Source organism: Diaphorina citri, unplaced genomic scaffold (genome assembly GCF_000475195.1).
Source record: "Diaphorina citri unplaced genomic scaffold, Diaci psyllid genome assembly version 1.1 scaffold1403, whole genome shotgun sequence".
In the NCBI taxonomy this organism is placed as follows: domain Eukaryota; kingdom Metazoa; phylum Arthropoda; class Insecta; order Hemiptera; family Psyllidae; genus Diaphorina; species Diaphorina citri.
The window spans coordinates 8,885-26,735 of record NW_007378829.1 but is presented as its reverse complement, the minus strand read 5'-3'; the positions used below and the strand labels follow the sequence as shown (position 1 = coordinate 26,735).

General features: G+C 37.7%; 1 protein-coding gene and 1 long non-coding RNA gene across 4 annotated transcripts; one reads left to right on the top strand and one right to left on the bottom strand.

Moving 5' to 3' along the window:
• Positions 1-321: 321 nt before the first annotated feature.
• Positions 322-17,476, bottom strand: LOC103515710 (pyruvate dehydrogenase (acetyl-transferring) kinase, mitochondrial). Of its 3 annotated transcripts, none has more exons than XR_003393292.1 (4): positions 17,207-17,476; positions 9,408-10,723; positions 813-1,024; positions 322-667 (listed from the first exon to the last, which is right to left on the bottom strand). XR_003393292.1 is itself a non-coding variant. In XM_026828304.1 (4 exons), exons 2-3 carry the CDS (start codon positions 10,601-10,603, stop codon positions 961-963), a joined length of 1,260 nt encoding a protein of 419 aa, XP_026684105.1. In that variant the 5' UTR covers positions 10,604-10,723; positions 17,207-17,476; the 3' UTR covers positions 337-796; positions 942-960. The 3 variants fall into 3 exon arrangements, 2 of the variants coding, with proteins under 2 accessions (XP_026684105.1, XP_008478871.1); XM_026828304.1 differs by having other exon boundaries at positions 337-796; positions 942-1,024; XM_008480649.3 differs by lacking the exon at positions 813-1,024 and having other exon boundaries at positions 337-796; positions 9,325-10,723.
• Positions 13,223-15,405, top strand: LOC113470113. Its single transcript, XR_003393293.1, has 2 exons — positions 13,223-13,894; positions 15,045-15,405. It is a non-coding gene; the product is annotated as an uncharacterized LOC113470113 (long non-coding RNA).
• Positions 17,477-17,851: the final 375 nt, after the last annotated feature.

The window sequence follows — 17,851 nt, the reverse complement described above, 5'->3', positions numbered from 1 at the left end:
GTGGCATCATGTAATACCAAAACAACAAGTGTATTAGGTATGTATTCAGTATTCATATTATATACACCACACTTGTGTCATGCGGTATGCCCAAGTCGGACAATATTAACCTCAGCCCTCAGCTCTTCAGCAAAGAATCAAAGTTACCATCTTCCCCGATGAAGGTGGAATTTTAAAGGTGGAATTTTATCGCGAATGTAAAATCAACCTTTGTTTTCAGTACAGTCAGTATAACAGAATTTGAAATGAATTGCGTATTGTCTTGTTTGATTGACCACTGCAGTATAGGTTATGTTAGTACTGAGTGGAAGAAACATTAGAGCCATGTTTATCAAGTGGCATCATGTAATACCAAAACAACAAGTGTATTAGGTATGTATTCAGTATTCATATTATTTACACCACACTTGTGACTTGTGTCATGCGGTATGCCCAAGTCGGACAATATTAACCTCAGCCCTCAGCTCTTCAGCAAAGAATCAAAGTCACCATCTTCCCCGATGAAGGTGGAATTTTATCGCGAATGTAAAATCAACCTTTATTTTCAGTACAGTCAGTATAACAGAATTCGAAATGAATTGCGTATTGTCTTGTTTGATTGACCACTGCAGTATAAGTTAGGTTAGTACTGAGTGTTCTTACCAAGGTTTTATGATTGTTCTGTTACCTCCCTTAGTATGGAATTTTGTTGTTTCGACTAGCTTGAGGTTAGGAAACCTGGGGTTCTTCAACACTACAGAGTTGTTCTAGAGGAGTAAGATGTATATCTCACTGAATACCGTAGTCACCCCTAGACCTGATTGTTCTGTTACCTCCCTTAGTATGGAATTTTGTTGTTTCGACTAGCTTGAGGTTAGGAAACCTAGGGTTCTTCAACACTACAGATTTGTTCTAGAGGAGTAAGATGTATATCTCACTGAATACCGTAGTCACCCCTAGACAAGATGCTAGGAGTATTAATCAGAGTGACTTGGACACCGGGACATGCTTGCTACTCGTCTTGGACTGGGATATAGTAGGATGCCTGTGTTCCATACAAGCAGTTACAGTTCAGAGTATTTCGACCGCTTTTTTAACAACTAAACTACTAAAGGCTTAGTTAGGTATCAAAAAGATATTTCACCCCGATAGAACTTTGATGAAGTCTTGTTGAATATAGGAAGCAATTCATTCGCTTCGTTACTAAGAGCTTTCAAGTAGATGATGGCATCCGTGCCTAGTCCATCACAAGACAGAAGCATAATGTCACCATGGAAATAGCGTGCATAGAGTCGTGAGATAGGTAATCCATAGCCATAGCCCGCCAGGGGTACGGTGTGAGCATCTGACTTGGAGGGTTGGATGGACCGAGTAGTTCACTGAAAAGAGTAGTTCTTTTTCATAACTCACTCACTATCACTCTTCAACTCCCTACAGATGAGTCTAGGGTTTGACTCATGGACTGAGTAGTCCACTGAAAAGAGTAGTTCTTTTTCATAACTCACTCACTATCACTCTTCAACTCCCTACAGATGAGTCTAGGGTCTGACTCATGGACCGAGTAGTTCACTGAAAAGAGTAGTTCTTTTTCATAACTTACTCACTATCATCCTTCAACTCCCTACAGATGAGTCTAGGGTCTGACTCATGGACTGAGTAGTCCACTGAAAAGAACAGTTCTTTTTCATAACTCACTCACTATCAACAACTCCTACTCTTAGTCCCGGCCTTGACTCCTGATGACTCCTATTTATATCGCCGACACTGAAAAGAGTAGTTCTTTTTCATAACTCACTCACTATCACTCTTCAACTCCCTACAGATGAGTCTAGGGTCTGACTCATGGACCGGGTAGTTCACTGAAAAGAGCAGTTCTTTTTCATAACTCACTCACTATCAACAACTCCTACTCTTAGTCCCGGCCTTGACTCCTGATGACTCCTATTTATATCGCCGATAAGCCAGCCTAGTTAGCTTAGTTGGTAGTGCGTCTGCCTCGTAAGCGCTTCTCTCTTCGATTTCGGGACGATAAGACCATAGCAGTTACAGTTCCCTCTGTCAAACCTCTTAAAAAAAAATATATCGCCGATATATTTAAGATAAATTTTCCCTCTCACTGAGAAACAATTAGTTACGGCCGAGTCGCACGATTGCCTCTTTTATATACAGGATGGTCCCTAAATTCTTCTCTCTTCGATTTCGGGACGATAAGACCATAGCAGTTACAGTTCCCTCTGTCAAACCTCTTAAAAAAAAAATGATCGCGATAGTGCATGTAAGCAATCTGGGTAACCACCTGCCACTGGCTTTAAGGCTGAGGAATACTGCTGACGGTTCACTGAAGAGATATCAGAAAAACTATGAGGGGGGTACGAAAAAGGCACGCTCTACTGATTATGCCTCGCTGGTACACTATCTACTGGTCATATACTCATATCCTGTGTTCATGAGCTATGTACAATACGTTCATGAGCTATGAGGCTATGTACAATACGACACAATGACCGTGTTGTGTAATCTGAGGCTGGATTGAGGAAAAACTTGCTTAATTCAAGACAGCGGGATTGCGGAGCCTTGTTGGAAATTCCCGATGTTCCAGAACTTCCCTAGTAAAACGTCTACTGCTAATTGACCCTTTAGGGATCCCTCACATCATATGGGTAGTAATAGTAACACTTGAAAGTGAATAAAATCGCTGAATTGGGGTGTACACTCCACAGTGTTATATTATGATCGATCGACATCGTCTAAAACACGTCCACACGGTGAACTTTTTTCTCGTCCCACCAAATTGATACCTTTGATTTTACCTACAGTCGGTACATGGGTTCCAGCCCAGTATTCCCGATGAACATTGGGTCTTGATCTCTTGATACTTGTGATGTATGGATACATCATTTAAAAAATAATTTCGCTATATTTTTTTATATTTTATTATCTTTGTGTTAAATAAAAAATTGAAAATCATGAGAATTGTTAATTGTAACAATGTAAGGATTTCCTGCAATGTGATTGGTTCCTTCATTTTGGTTGATGACTCATTGCTGTCACATTGATCTGGATGAACTATAGGAATATATTGGAATAAATTATTTCTTCCTATACGCTCAGGTGAAGTCGGACGACATCAATCAACATTCGTAGATTCGTATCCAAACCTTTAGGGCTGTTTGCCCCTACACCGAAGGCTCAGAGTGGGCTTTCTGCTGTCTGGTCTGGAACCCTTACAAAGTAGGCAATATCAAAGGATTTTGGTGAAATCGACCTGGAGACTACTTTAGCTCTTGTCATGATTGAGGAGTCAGTTTTTTTCGGGTTTTAGAGGTTCCAAAGTATGTTCAAGTGTTCAAACGAAAACAAAAATTAACTGAACGCCTGTTATCTCTCGATTGAAAGTATTTTCAACACATTATAAATGGTAACAATATATTTATCAGTGGAGAAGGCCAATAGGTTATCTGAAATGAGAACCGTTCGAGTTAGTGTTGCCTCATCCAAAAATCTCGAGTTTCAAAATACCTACTTAGTTGATGAATGTTTACGTACAGTATAATTTACGTACTTGCGGGGTGCAAGACAATACTCGTAATATAGCTTTTAGAATATTATGTACTTCATATACTTCTACCACCAATATCACAATTATCTTTTATTTGATTTACACCTACTTAGTTGATGAATGTTTACGTACAGTATTTACGTAGGTACTTGCGGGGTGCAAGACATAACTCGTATTATAGCTTTTAGAATATTATGTACTTCATAATCATATACTTCTACCACCAATATCACAATTATCTTTTATTTGATTTGCCAATCTTGGACACTCCGTCGCTGGTTGGCTGGACAAGCTTCTGTCAGCAAAAGCTGATCATTTTTGGCGATAAGTGACCAAGATTGTGGTAGGCCAAACTGCTGTAACATCCTTAAGAACTAATCATCAGTACCTATCCAAACAAAACCAGTTGGGATAAACCTTAGGCCGGTTCTACAGTCACAAATTGAAAGTTGCGTGATAAATACTGAGATATGCAACATCCAACATGCAAATCTCATCATCTTATCAATCACGCGAGACTGTTCCGTTCAGAGTGTTCAGCCCCCAATAGAGCCCCGAAACAGGAAGGCTGACAAGCTAGTCCAGTCAATTGGTATTCGAAACTCCCGTCTTCAAAACGAAATTGCGGAAGTGGTAATACTTTTCTGAAGAGGTTTGATAGACGGAACTGTAACAACGGAGGTCTTACCGTCCGTAGTCGAAGGGACAGGATAGGAGGGACGAAGGGACAGGATAGGAGGGACGAAGGAAATCGAAGGGACAAGGAGGACAGGACAGACAGCCAGCCGGTCCGACAAAGAACCTTATCTGTTGAGGATAAAGTTAGCCCCGAGCAGGAATCGATCCCACCACCTAACGCTTACAAGGTTTCCTGAATTTAATCTATTGTGATTTTTTTCTTTCTTTTTTTTTCGATCAACACTGGAAATAAAATCTGAAGTGGTCAAGACCAAGAAGTGTTCTAGTTCTAATGCTCAAATTACTACAAGGTTTGCAATTTGCTACACATAATGGATGTACAGGGGATACCACAAGTAATCACCTCATAAAGAAAGCTCAGTTCTCGAAATAAAATATCGTCATGTCATTTTCAAATAAAACTCTCACTCGTTTTTCATGTGTAAAGATAGAATAGACACCCTGTCAAATGACCTTCCTCATGAATAATAGGATCTCATAAGGGATATATTGGAGTTTTCCAAATGATACCCATACTAGTCCCATAGACTCAATGGAGGATAATGGGTTTGGTGAATAATATTGATATGCAAGGGCAAATTGATTGTTCCTCTCGTCTCAAATCACCCATTCTAAGTCTTCCCTCAGCTGAGCACTATTCGTAGCATTCTATTCTATCATTCTACCTTACACATGTTAGGAAGAAGAAAGAGATTGCATAGGGGCCATAGGAATATAGGAAATAGATAAAGAATGGAACTTATTTACCTAAGCATCAGCTAGACTGAAAACTCCCTTTACACCCATATTGCAAAAAGGCTGTTAAGAATGTTGAGTTGAAAGTGGTAGTCCTGGGAGTAAACAGCTTCAAATTCTCAATATGTACTTTTTGTTCCATATCAGAATTTACATCAAATGGTGGTACATGTATCTGATTCTCATTCCAGAGAGGGATGGGTTTCAATACAAATATATTATCAGACTTGATCTCACAACTAAACATTATTTGAACATAGTAAATAACTTTGCCACTAATTCTTTTCCTTGGGTGTCTAGATTTCCTATCAAATTCGGTGCAACAGAAGGATGTTGTTTTCGGATTGCCTTTGAGGATTGATTTATTGCCTGGACCGGTGGCAGGTTTAAAGTTACTGAAGACGGGTTAGGGTTAGCTCGCGTTTTCCTTAGGGCTGAGTCAGTAAATGACTCAGTATATTAGTGCACCGTGCAGTCGGTACAGGGATTAACTACAAATGAAGCACTGAGTGAAGCATAGGTGCATTAAGCACATGATGTTCTGAAGCATATGTATTATGAAGCAATGAGTACATGTTCATTAGGTATAACATTAGGTATTCATTAGGTATTATTCACATTGCTCAAACTGGACCTGTGTGATATGGAGCGAACATTTTCATAGACCAGAAATTTTCACAACAAATTCTGCTTGCTCAAAATTGGCGAAACTTAACGATCATGTCCGAACCGGAACTCGGATCGGATATTGTACAAGTCGTGTTGGAGATTGTGGTAACATCCCGTCTGTGTGTTCGTTGAATCCGCGAGGCAATAACCTTGTCCAATGAGAAGTCTAGGATTGATGACTTTTATATAAAAAGGGCCTAACGGTAACTAAGGGTAAGAGGGCACAGGACAGTAAAGAGATGGGGACTCAGCGAAGATTCTGTGCGATTGTGGATCCATCCAAGACGAGGCCCATCTTCTCGTCTGCCCAAACGCAGGTGCTACCTGCAACGGTCATTGGTCAAAGCGGACACGGAAAGTAAAGTAAGTAAGTAAAGAGATGCCTGATTTTGGGGAATTTTCTTTTGGCAGAGAAAAAGGAGGTACCTGTATGTAACAAAGGGCCTAACTTCTACAAAGAATCTCTTTGGTGTGAAAATTCTTTCCTGATGCGGAATGTTGTGAAGAATCAGTTCTAAAGTGACGAGATACTAGAACAACATCTATAATGACATTTGGTGACCCGGACACGGACAGTAAGTTCCAAAAAGATTTATGCTGATACCTTCATTAGATACCAAAGAATTGGGTTTGGCATTAGTAATTCGCCACTTCAAAAAGGTTAAGAACCCCTGATCTAGGACATGCGGATTTGGGGAAATTCTCCCGAATACTTTTCAATACAAACCAAAAACAATGTTCTGTTTTACTTAAAACCCGATGTTCGTCTGTAAGATCTTTTTCAATACAACCGTTCAACTAGTACTGATGATATGCGGGTCAATAATTATCACACAGTCTTGCAGAACTATCGATCAATTCAGACAAACCCATCAGACTTCGATAGTAGAAATTGGTGAACGACCTTACTCAATATTGAGTAGGGATTTTTTGCTAACATGCTGAGGTAAAGCCCGAGTTAGTATCGATGACTTTATCTATCCACTATAAAAATTGTTACCTACATAGGTATAGTACGCGTATACATAGGTAGGTACACAACATAATGTAGGTCGAATTTCAAGCATTCCTGGCCTTGCGCCAATTATTAGATTTATTAGGAAGGTCCGAAAACTACAGGTGTATGTGCGTACAATAGGGCTTGTCTCACATTGGAAGCAGAGTCGCGCGACTTTTAGTAGCGTTAAGTCGCCTGAAAAACCAAATCTATGAAAATGGTAGCCTCTAAGTTCTCTATCATTTTCATAGGTTTGGTTTAGCAGCCTAAGTTCTCCGTCATTTTCATAGGATTGGTTTAGCAGCCTAAGTTCTCTATCATTTTCATAGGTTTGGTTTTTCAGACTACTATACGTCCAATGTTCTACGGGCCTTGCGCTTTATACTTTCCTCAGCTAGCGGCGCGGCGCGGCGATAGCACGTTGAACGCACCAGATTCCAATAGATCACTGAAGTTAAGCAACGCTTTGCATGGTCGGTATCCGGATGGGTGACTATTGAGGAAATTGCGTACTAAGTACTGGTTTTTCCCGACCCCACTGAGGCTACGTGAGATTGTTCGTGATAACTTGTCGCCGAGGGCTACAATTCATTGCATAAGCAATACATTTTGTCAACTCTGAGGCTAATCACTCCCACTATGCTATGTTGCCAAGTCTCCCACTATACTATGTTGCCAAGTCTCCCACTAAGTGTTAATACGCACGTGGTCGAGATAAATATAGGACTTCCAACAGGGCTGGGTACTAGGGCTGTATGAGAGGGAACCATATGTCGTATTTTATTTAACAATTAACTGGGAACCGAAGCTCGGTTTATTCAAGGTCACTACCTCCCCTCACATGGAAGTGTGTTTATGACGTCAGGGGCGTTAACCATTTTTTAGGTTTACGTTTCCCCTCTTGCCATACTAAACTAAGCTCTAGACTTCAGTTAACGATAGAGTCGCCATTTTTTTCTCGGTTAACGCGAACAGCTGACTTTTTTAATCAGCTGATTATGCCCACTACGAGATTTTTACTCCCACTCTAGAATTTTCGGTTCTCGGTTAATTGTTAAATAAAATACAAAACTTCAGTGGACTAATGAGTCAAAGAGTCAGATCGTAAAACATAGAACCTAGGATTTTCTTGAAGCTGCAATTCTCTTTGGACTTATTTCTAAGGACTAGGCGTTATTTAATAAATCTGGGTTCAAGCTTCTAGCACATCTATCACAAGACAATGTTGCCAATGTCAAACCAATCAGTGTTAATTGTGCACAATAACGGCAACTGGCAAAATCACACATGCCTCCTTTTGCAAGATGGAGAAGCCATTGTTAGAATTCGTTTAGACTGCATTACTCAGATTAGAATCATTAGGAACACTTTTAGACTCGGTGCATTTATAGACGTTGCTTTAGTGACAAAGGTTCCCTATCATTTGTAGACAGCTTTAGGTTATAATCTCCAGTTAATGTAACCTTAATTTAAATTGTCAGAAAACCTGGCTCAAAATTAAACTCATGATGGATTTCACCACCCTTCTTTCCAGCCTCAAACAGCCCGTTAAGCCAATACAAATTAAATGGAACTTAACTGGCTGTTAGCTTAACAGGAGTTCTAATGACTAAATAGATATTGGTGAAATCCAACATCAATGTCTTAAACTATGATCAACAGTCAATACAGCATTGTCAATCGTTAGTTAGTAGGATAGTAGGTAGCCAGTACCATTCATAAAGCCTTCTTCTTTTTCAAATGGTTTTTTTTTCTTACGAAATATGTGTGCTAAAATGAACTGTCACCATTTTTTTATATATGATTATTGTTTTATTGTGACATTTATTTTTATTTTTGCAAAGTTTGGCAACACTCTATCTTACGTTCCATTCAAATTGTTTTTTCACATTGGTGTAGAATTGAGGGTTTCATTTTTAACATTATTCGCAGACTTTCCCACATTGGCATAACGTTTTTCTCACTACCCTGAGGTTCGGAGGGAATACTCATCATTACCAGTAAACTCACATTAAGTGATCAATTAGATTGATGCGGGCTCAATTGTGTTATCATTGCCTGTGGCATAACGATCTACAATTCCAAATAGACAGTTCCCTAGTGACATAGAGGCATAGTAACAATTAACAATGCCGCTTCTGTCCCCTGGCATATTATACGTGATATTCCACTGCCTTAATACAAGGAACATTAACAACAAGAAACATTAGAGCCATGTTTATCAAGTGGCATCATGTAATACCAAAACAACAAGTGTATTAGGTATGTATTCAGTATTCATATTATTTACACCACACTTGTGACTTGTGTCATGCGGTATGCCCAAGTCGGACAATATTAACCTCAGCCCTCAGCTCTTCAGCAAAGAATCAAAGTCACCATCTTCCCCGATGAAGGTGGAATTTTATCGCGAATGTAAAATCAACCTTTATTTTCAGTACAGTCAGTATAACAGAATTCGAAATGAATTGCGTATTGTCTTGTTTGATTGACCACTGCAGTATAAGTTAGGTTAGTACTGAGTGTTCTTACCAAGGTTTTATGATTGTTCTGTTACCTCCCTTAGTATGGAATTTTGTTGTTTCGACTAGCTTGAGGTTAGGAAACCTGGGGTTCTTCAACACTACAGAGTTGTTCTAGAGGAGTAAGATGTATATCTCACTGAATACCGTAGTCACCCCTAGACCAGATGCTAGGAGTATTAATCAGAGTGACTTGGACACCGGGACATGCTTGCTACTCGTCTTGGACTGAGATATAGTAGGATGCCTGTGTTCCATACAAGCAGACTGAGTACTACTCCAGTCACCAGTAGGAATAGTTGCCCGATAGAACTTTGATGAAGTCTTGTTGAATATAGGAAGCAGTTCATTTGCTTCGTTACTAAGAGCTTTCAAGTAGATGATGGCATCTGTGCCGAGTCCATCGCAAGACAGAAGCATAATGTCACCATGGAAATAGCGTGCATAGAGTCGTGAGATAGGTAATCCATAGCCATAGCCCGCCAGAGGTACGGTGTGAGCATCTGACTTGGAGGGTTGTGGTGCTGTCGAGTACATGTAATGGAATAACATATCCGTCACACTGCGGGGAATGCCACCACCCTTGTCCGACATTTTCACACAAATATCTTCCTTGCCTCGCACCACAGACACTTCTATCGGTGGTAGAACATCTGTATCTGTGTGATGCTCCACGGTGGCTCGCATCGAGTTCTTGAACAACTCGAATAACATGTGATACAGATGAGAAGGAACATAGATAATACGAACAGGTTCCCCCTTCTCATACTCATTGTGTTCTGTTACTTTGAGTTCCGGACTGGACAAGTAGTATTGTTCACAGAGGAACCTTGCATTCTCATAAGCATCCTTGACAACCCCTATCAGATCACATTGAGGATCTATACAGCCGATATGACGTAATGAAGAGTCCCCTCGCGTCAGTTCATCACCAAACAGTAACGTGTGTTGATTGATTAGCATCCGAATGCTGATACGAGACATGTAGAACCTGTCCAAGAAATACTGAATGCTATTCTCAGTCTGATGATCCACATCATGTGAATCCTTGAGTTCCATAACACCCTGTGCCATGGTTTGCACCACATCTGAGTGACGGTTGCGTATCTTGACCAGAGCTTTACAGAACTTATCTAATGTGTCCGTACTATTGGAATCTGCCTTCTCAAACTCGAGGATCTCATCGAAGGACATGGCATACCATTCATTGACTAAACCCACTGACGGCATGCGGAGTAGATTATCCGGCAGCAGATGGATCTCCTTCATGATATTGGCCAGCCGCACCGGCAACTCCTTGCGAAGGAACATGAAGGATTTCTCTTCACTCGCACTCAGACCAAAGTCAATGAACTGTTTGATAGACAGAGGCGATGGATTGAACTGGGAGTAGAAGTCCAACATCTTGGACACGCTTGCACAGCGCCGTAGTGTGAATCTCATGGTGTCGAGTGTGGACGCGGCCTTTTATATTTACTCACACGTTCTGTATGGGAGATGTGGACATGCCCTCTCTTGTCATATGCTTATTACGCCCCTGAACAATTCCGTCCATTCATTCAACTGCAACAAATCAAACGAAATCAGATCAGGGGCGTGGAATAAGACTTGGGAAGTTTACCACACAATATTACCCCTTTCATTCTATTCCTTAGCTTTCAAACTTGGAAGAAAAACAATATTTACATAATTAGGGATAAATTTACTGGGCGGACTGCAAACGCTAAAAGATCGTTTAAAAATTAATCAAGTTTTTTATACATGGGCTGTTTTTAATTTATTATAACATCAACAGTAAGTAATAACTGGCAGGGCAAAATAATTACTGGTTCATGATCACAAGATTACAATCAAAAACAAGTTAGATTAGAACCGGGTATAACTAGCGGAATCACTGTGGATACAATAGCTAGTTACTAAACCTTATCATTATCTATAGTTATAGACTTATAGGTATAATCAGGTAAAGTATCATTTGTAGGTACCTCTTTTCGGATTATTTATTATTTTTGACGATCTTTACGAAAAAAATACATTTGGACAGTTATATTTTTCATGAGAATCATCAATTAACAATTAACAGAAACAAACCATTGAACAAGAAGAACTGGGAGTAAAAAATATTTCGGTTGATTTAAATATAGGTACCTACATCTTTTTGGATGGTTCTTTTCTGCTGAATGCTGTTCAAATCATGGTATGTTGTTAGTAATAATAATAATAACAGATTAAATGAAAATGACAAACATGTTTGCTTAAAACAATAATTCGGACATAAATTTTAACATTTTATTTTGATTCTCCTTCCAACATAAGTTATCATCAAGTATCAAACTATCACAATAACACTGATCCCTACACCAAGTCACAAGAAAAGTGTAACATATATAACATAAACGTCTAGAATAAATAGAATTTATACATAAAGAAATACGGATATGGTCGGTTTCATCAACAACTTAAGTGAAGGTGACACCAACTGGAATTTTCTGTAAACCCCTAAATCCCCAAAAAACAATAAATATGCAGATAAGTGAAATAAAGAGGTAATTTTGCAGACAAATTCTTAATGTGCCTCACTGCTATGCATTCAATGTGTTTAAATAACCTTAACAAATTGAAATACAACGTAATATTGTCTAGGAATGGCCATTTTGATTTTATGAGGCATTTAAAAGTTAATCTAAGCTCCAGATAAGTTGTTGGTAAAACCCGACAACCATAATGGGAGGTAATACAATTTTCGTCACCATTGATTGATTTTTTTTTTCTTTTAGTAAATCAACATTTGGTAAATTTGTTCAGTTGTCCTTAGTAGAAGTTTTACAATTTGCTTATGCTCCTGTCAAAATTTCTTTTAGGAGTGGAAATTGTTTTCTAGCTCAGTATTGCGCGTTTAATGTGTTTACCAAATGACATAAGTCTGCCTGTCTGACAAGAAAGAAAGTACAATAGGTAATAATAATGAGAATGGTTTATTTTAACGTAACTATCTGTCCTATTATGATGGATTATTCAGTGGCAAGTAACCCCACAAGGCGACGCCGACGTCACTAACATCAGAGGCAACCTCTACCACCCTACCAGTCAAACTACTGTTAAGGGCCGTTTAGACGCTCAGTCCCGGACTTCAGTCCAGTGTGACAGAAATCAGCTCGCGTCCAATATATTATATCATTATTTTACTCCAACTGGGTACTTCTATCTTTTGGAGTGACTTTTTCAAATAATAAGTAAGTAAGTACAATACTTGTATTGTAACTGCAGATTATCTACAAAGCTACATACATTCTACCTTCATAAAATTGCCAAAGCAGATCAATAGCAAAACCATGAATACAAAATGATGTTTACTTGAAACACAGTGGGGTATAAACATGTGAAGTATGCCTTGGGGATTTCATCTCATAGATACAGGTGTATTTACATAGTTTGGATATAAAATAGTTTGTCATTTTGTATGGAACAATGCCAGATGGATAAATTTCCATTACTTTTCTCCCCGAGGAAAATGAGTTCAAGTTTTAATGAAATTATTGATCCCAAGTGCAGCAAACTTGACCTTATCACAGACAGCATGGTGACTTGATGTCATCAAATCATGGCCCTTTCAGAAATTTAGTCCTGTAACCCATTGCGAAAAATCAAGAACCAATTCAAAATTTGCTTGAAACTAACAGAAGTATAGCAAAACCATGAATACAAAATGATGTTTACTTGAAACACAGTGGGGTATAAACATGTGAAGTATGCCTTGGGGATTTCATCTCATACATACAGGTGTATTTACATAGTTTGGATATGAAATAGTTTGTCATTTTGTATGGAACAATGCCAGATGGATAAATTTCCATTACTTTTTTCCCCCGAGGAAAATGAGTTCAAGTTTTAATGAAATTATTGATCCCAAGTGCAGCAAACTTGACCTTATCACAGACAGCATGGTGACTTGATGCTTGATGTCATCAAATCATGGCCCTTTCAGAAATTTAGTCCTGTAACCTGTAACCCATTGCGAAAAATCAAGAACCAATTCAAAATTTGCTTGAAACTAACAGAAGTTAGTGAGGACTGACGGGAGGCTTGAGGTATGGACTGAACAGGTGTTTACACGTTCAAACTGGGTTTGTGCAAACCGGGTTTGACGTAAACGGCCCTTTAGACATTACTAAAAACAGATATTTTAGTTGAACAATATCAATATTATCTAACCTTCCTTAAAGGAGAGATAAATCAGCTACACTTCATGAAGGAAATCCCATGTTAGACCCACACCCACATTTAAAGTTAACAATTTTCAGTTACTTATCTGCCAGCACCAGGAATCGAACCCAGGGGTCTAATACACGCAGTAGCGTGACGACATGTAGAGAGAGTGTTGATATAACGCTATTGCTTCACACAATACGGTCCTAATTAATTAAAATTACATCTCGCCGAGCATCAGAACATGAAGTCTAGATGGTAATCAATAGTTCACACCCCGGGATGTCATTAAAATTTATTTGTACAAATAAACATTTTATTTGTACTAATAAACATCATTAGGAGATGTGTTTTATTTGGTCAATTAGCAAATATAGGAGGTGAATAGGGACTGCAGTTTTTTATTCGTCATTCGAAGAATTTCAGCAAATGGCGTCCCTATTTGGTTGACTAGAGTCAAGCAAATTAGAGTCAAGGATAAGGGAATTCTGGACTCTTAGAAAAAAGCAGCTTAATGCTCAAAATAGGGTAATTGTTGCAGGTACATTATACCTATTATTACATAATATAAATAGAATTCCTTATTTACTAAGTTGGGTAATTAGTATTAGTGAAATAGGTACCTCTTCAACAGAGCTAGGTAGGTACTTCAAACCGGCATTTGTGATTAGATTATGGAGGCAACCTACCACAATACAATATTCATTTTGTTTGACATAATGGGGACCTTTTTGTCTTAGCTGACAGTATAAAATATTGATGAGGAGTTGTAACATTTGTTTTGATTGTCATTTGTCTTATCACTAAGTACTCAAGTAGCTACATAAACAGGAGTAAAGAAAATTCTTATGTAGAATGTTGTTCATTCAACTGAAGTAAACTACAAATCTGAATCATTGAGTAGATATTTAATTCTTAATATATTTAGTACCTACAGGTAGTTATGTATGCCTGTCTGACAAGAAAGAAAGTACAATAGGTAATAATAATGAGAATGGTTTATTTTAACGTAACTATCTGTCCTATTATGATGGATTCTTCAGTGGCAAGTAACCCCACTAGGCGACGCTGACGTCACTAACATCAGAGGCAACCTCTACCACCCTACCAATCAAACTACTGTTAGACATTACTAAAAACAGATATTTTAGCTGAACATTTTGAAACATACAATATTATCTAACCTTCAGAAAGGGGAGATAAATCAGCTACACTTCATGAAGGAAATCCCATGTTAGACCCACAACCACATTTAAAGTTAATAATTTCAAGTTACTTATCTGCCAGCACCAGGAATCGAACCCAGGGGTCTAATACACGCAGTAGCGTGACGACATGTAGAGAGAGTGTTGATATAACGCTATTGCTTCACACAATACGGTCCTAATTAATTAAAACGAGCATCAGAACATGGAGTCTAGATGGTAATCAATAGTTCACACCCCGGGATGTCATTAAAATTTATTTGTATAATAAACATTTTATTTGTACTAATAAACATCATTAGGAGATGTGTTTTATTTGGTCAATTAGCGAATATAGGAGGTGAATAGGGACTGAAGTTTTTTATTCATCATTCGAAGTATTTCAGCAAATGGCGTCCCTATTTGGTTGACTAGAGTCAAGGATAAGGGAATTCTGGACTCTTAGAAAAAAGCAGCTTAATGCTCAAAATAAGATTTTCTTGAAGCTGCAATTCTCTTTGGACTTATTTCTAAGGACTAGGCGTTATTTAATAAATCTGGGTTCAAGCTTCTAGCACTGCTATCACAAGCCATTGTTGCCAATGTCAAACCAATCAGTGTTAATTGTGCACAATAACGGCAACTGGCAACATCACACATGCCTCCTTTTGCAAGATGGAGAAGCTATTGTTAGAATTCGTTTAACTCAGATTAGAATTCTATTGGGAACACTTTTAGACTCGGTTCATTCATAGACGCTGCTTTAGTGACAAAGGTTCCCTATCATTTGTAGACAATGTTAGGTTATAATCTCCAGTCAATGTAACTTTAATTTGAATTGTCAGTGAAACCTGGCACAAAATTAACTCATGGTGGATTTCATCACCCTTCTTTCCAGCCTCAAACAGCCCGTTAGCTCAACAGCCCTGTTAAGCCAATACAAATTAAATGGAACTTAACTGGCTGTTAGCTTAACAGGAGTTCTAATGACTGAATAAATATTGGTGAAATCCAACATCAATGTCTTAAACTATGATCAACAGTCAATACAGCATTGTCAATCGTTAGCTAGTAGTTATCAGTAGGATAGTAGGTAGTCAGACTAGTCAGTACGATTCACAAAGGTTATGTATTTATTATATTTTAAATAAAATTTAATACAATAACCAATAACAGACAAATCCATCCAGACTTAATCATTTGCTTATAAGATCAAAATCATTAGCTACGGCCTGGATCTACTAACTTCATGTTAAACGATTTGTATACCTGAACAAGCTCCAAGATTAGGTATTTGAGAACAGTTGTCAAGCATAATAACAGAAGTAGAATAGAATAACAGCTGACCACAGTTGTATTAAGTTCCAGCAGTTCAAGGTACTTAAGTAATAAATAAATGAATAAATATTATTGTAGGTAATTGTTGCAGGTACATTATACCTATTATTACATAATATAAATAGAATTCCTTATTTACTAAGTTGGGTAATTAGTATTAGTGAAGTAGGTACCTCTTCAACAGAGCTAGGTAGGTACTTCAAACCGGCATTTGTGATTAGATTATGGAGCCAACCTACCACAATACAATATTCATTTTGTTTGACATAATGGGGACTTTTTTGTCTTAGCTGACAGTATAAAATATTGATGAGGAGTTGTAACATTTGTTTTGATTGTCATTTGTCTTATCAGTAAGTACTCAAGTAGCTACATAAACAGGAGTAAAGTAAATTCTTATGTAGAATGTTGTTCATTCAACTGAAGTAAACCACAAATCTGAATCATTGAGTAGATATTTAATTCTTAATATGTTTAGTACCTACAGGTAGTTTATTTATTATATTTTAAATAAAATTTAATACAATAACAGACAAATCTATCCAGACTTTATCATTTATAAGATCAAAATCATTACCTACGGCCTGGATCTACCAACTTCATGTTAAACGATTTGTATACCTGAACAAGCTCCAAGAATATTTGAGAACAGTTGTCAAGCATACTCTGTCACCAAATACTTTATTATTATGAATCGACTTCATCAAAACATGCAAATTAAAATCACACTGAGTAGGTACCTACTTAGAATCATGCAGCAAAAGAGAGCAAAGAGAAGAAATTATCATTTGCACATCTACATGGCCTATGAAAATGTAACAAATAAAATTATTGTAGCTCATAGATAGTATGACTAGAAGGTATGTAGGTAGGTATTTTGCAAATTTGTCATTAAGATTAGACCATTATTAGATCCAGATATAGGTTCAAATAAAATGGTTGCTTGTTTTGTATGGAATATTAGTGCCTGCCAAATTCATTTAAATTGTAAGTAATAAACCATTTTTGATGAGGGAGATGTTGGAAGTTGGTATATCAAATGAGCTTTTGAGTCAGAATGTAGATTCTGAATGTCAAATTATCATAGAGTAAATGACAAGTCATTGACCTGATCTGATAGGTGGAAGCACTGTTTATTTTGTCCAAACACAGTAACTTGTCTATGACCTTAGAAATTTACCTGTCCCGGTAACAAAATTTATTTTTTTACAAAGTTCCTGAACTTCATTAATTTTGTCTTGAGTCACATGGTTCAACTTATCCTTTTCTCAATCTAAAAACATTTAATCTAATAATACAGGTAGGGCATTTATCTTACCTTTTAGGAAGAAAATGAGTTTTGTTTCATTTCACAAGACATTCATTGGGGATTAGGTTAGGGCAGTTGATTATCGGGTTATAACGCGGTCACTACTTTACAATTTTTTTATTTTTTTTATCAAATAAAACACACAAGAATTTGGAGAAATAAAAGCAACTAACAATTTTCCATTCTGATAAGTAAAATTGATAAAAACTGAGAAAAAAAAGTCAAAAGAACACAAAAACGGTAATAGATCCTTTCAGCTTTGCTTTTTGTTTTGTTTTGTTATGATTTTCGTTTCGTTTTATCGGCTGATCAAAAAACACCCTTGATATTACGAGTTTTAGCTTTACACCGCTAGAGAGCAGCACTGTGCAGAGACGCGAGAAATCAGTGGTGTAGTTACAAAGGAGTAGGGGGAAATGGGTCTCATTCAGGACACGTTGTAACTAACTTGCATGATCCATTTGCATGTAAGATGCACAAGTGATACAACCCCTTCAAATTCGCATGCAATTCACTGATGTAAAAGGTACCTTATAATAGTAGCCTACTGCTGGAGTAAAGGGACTTTTCAGTCCTATTCGAGCAGTATAAATAAGCACTATTATTATTATTATTATTATTACTAGGTATTATTATTATTATTATTGCTCTTTT

What these genes read in the sequence shown, in the direction of transcription:
- LOC103515710 (XM_008480649.3), bottom strand. Translation starts at nt 10,603, where the DNA reads ATGAGATTCACACTACGGCGCTGTGCAAGCGTGTCCAAGATGTTGGAC.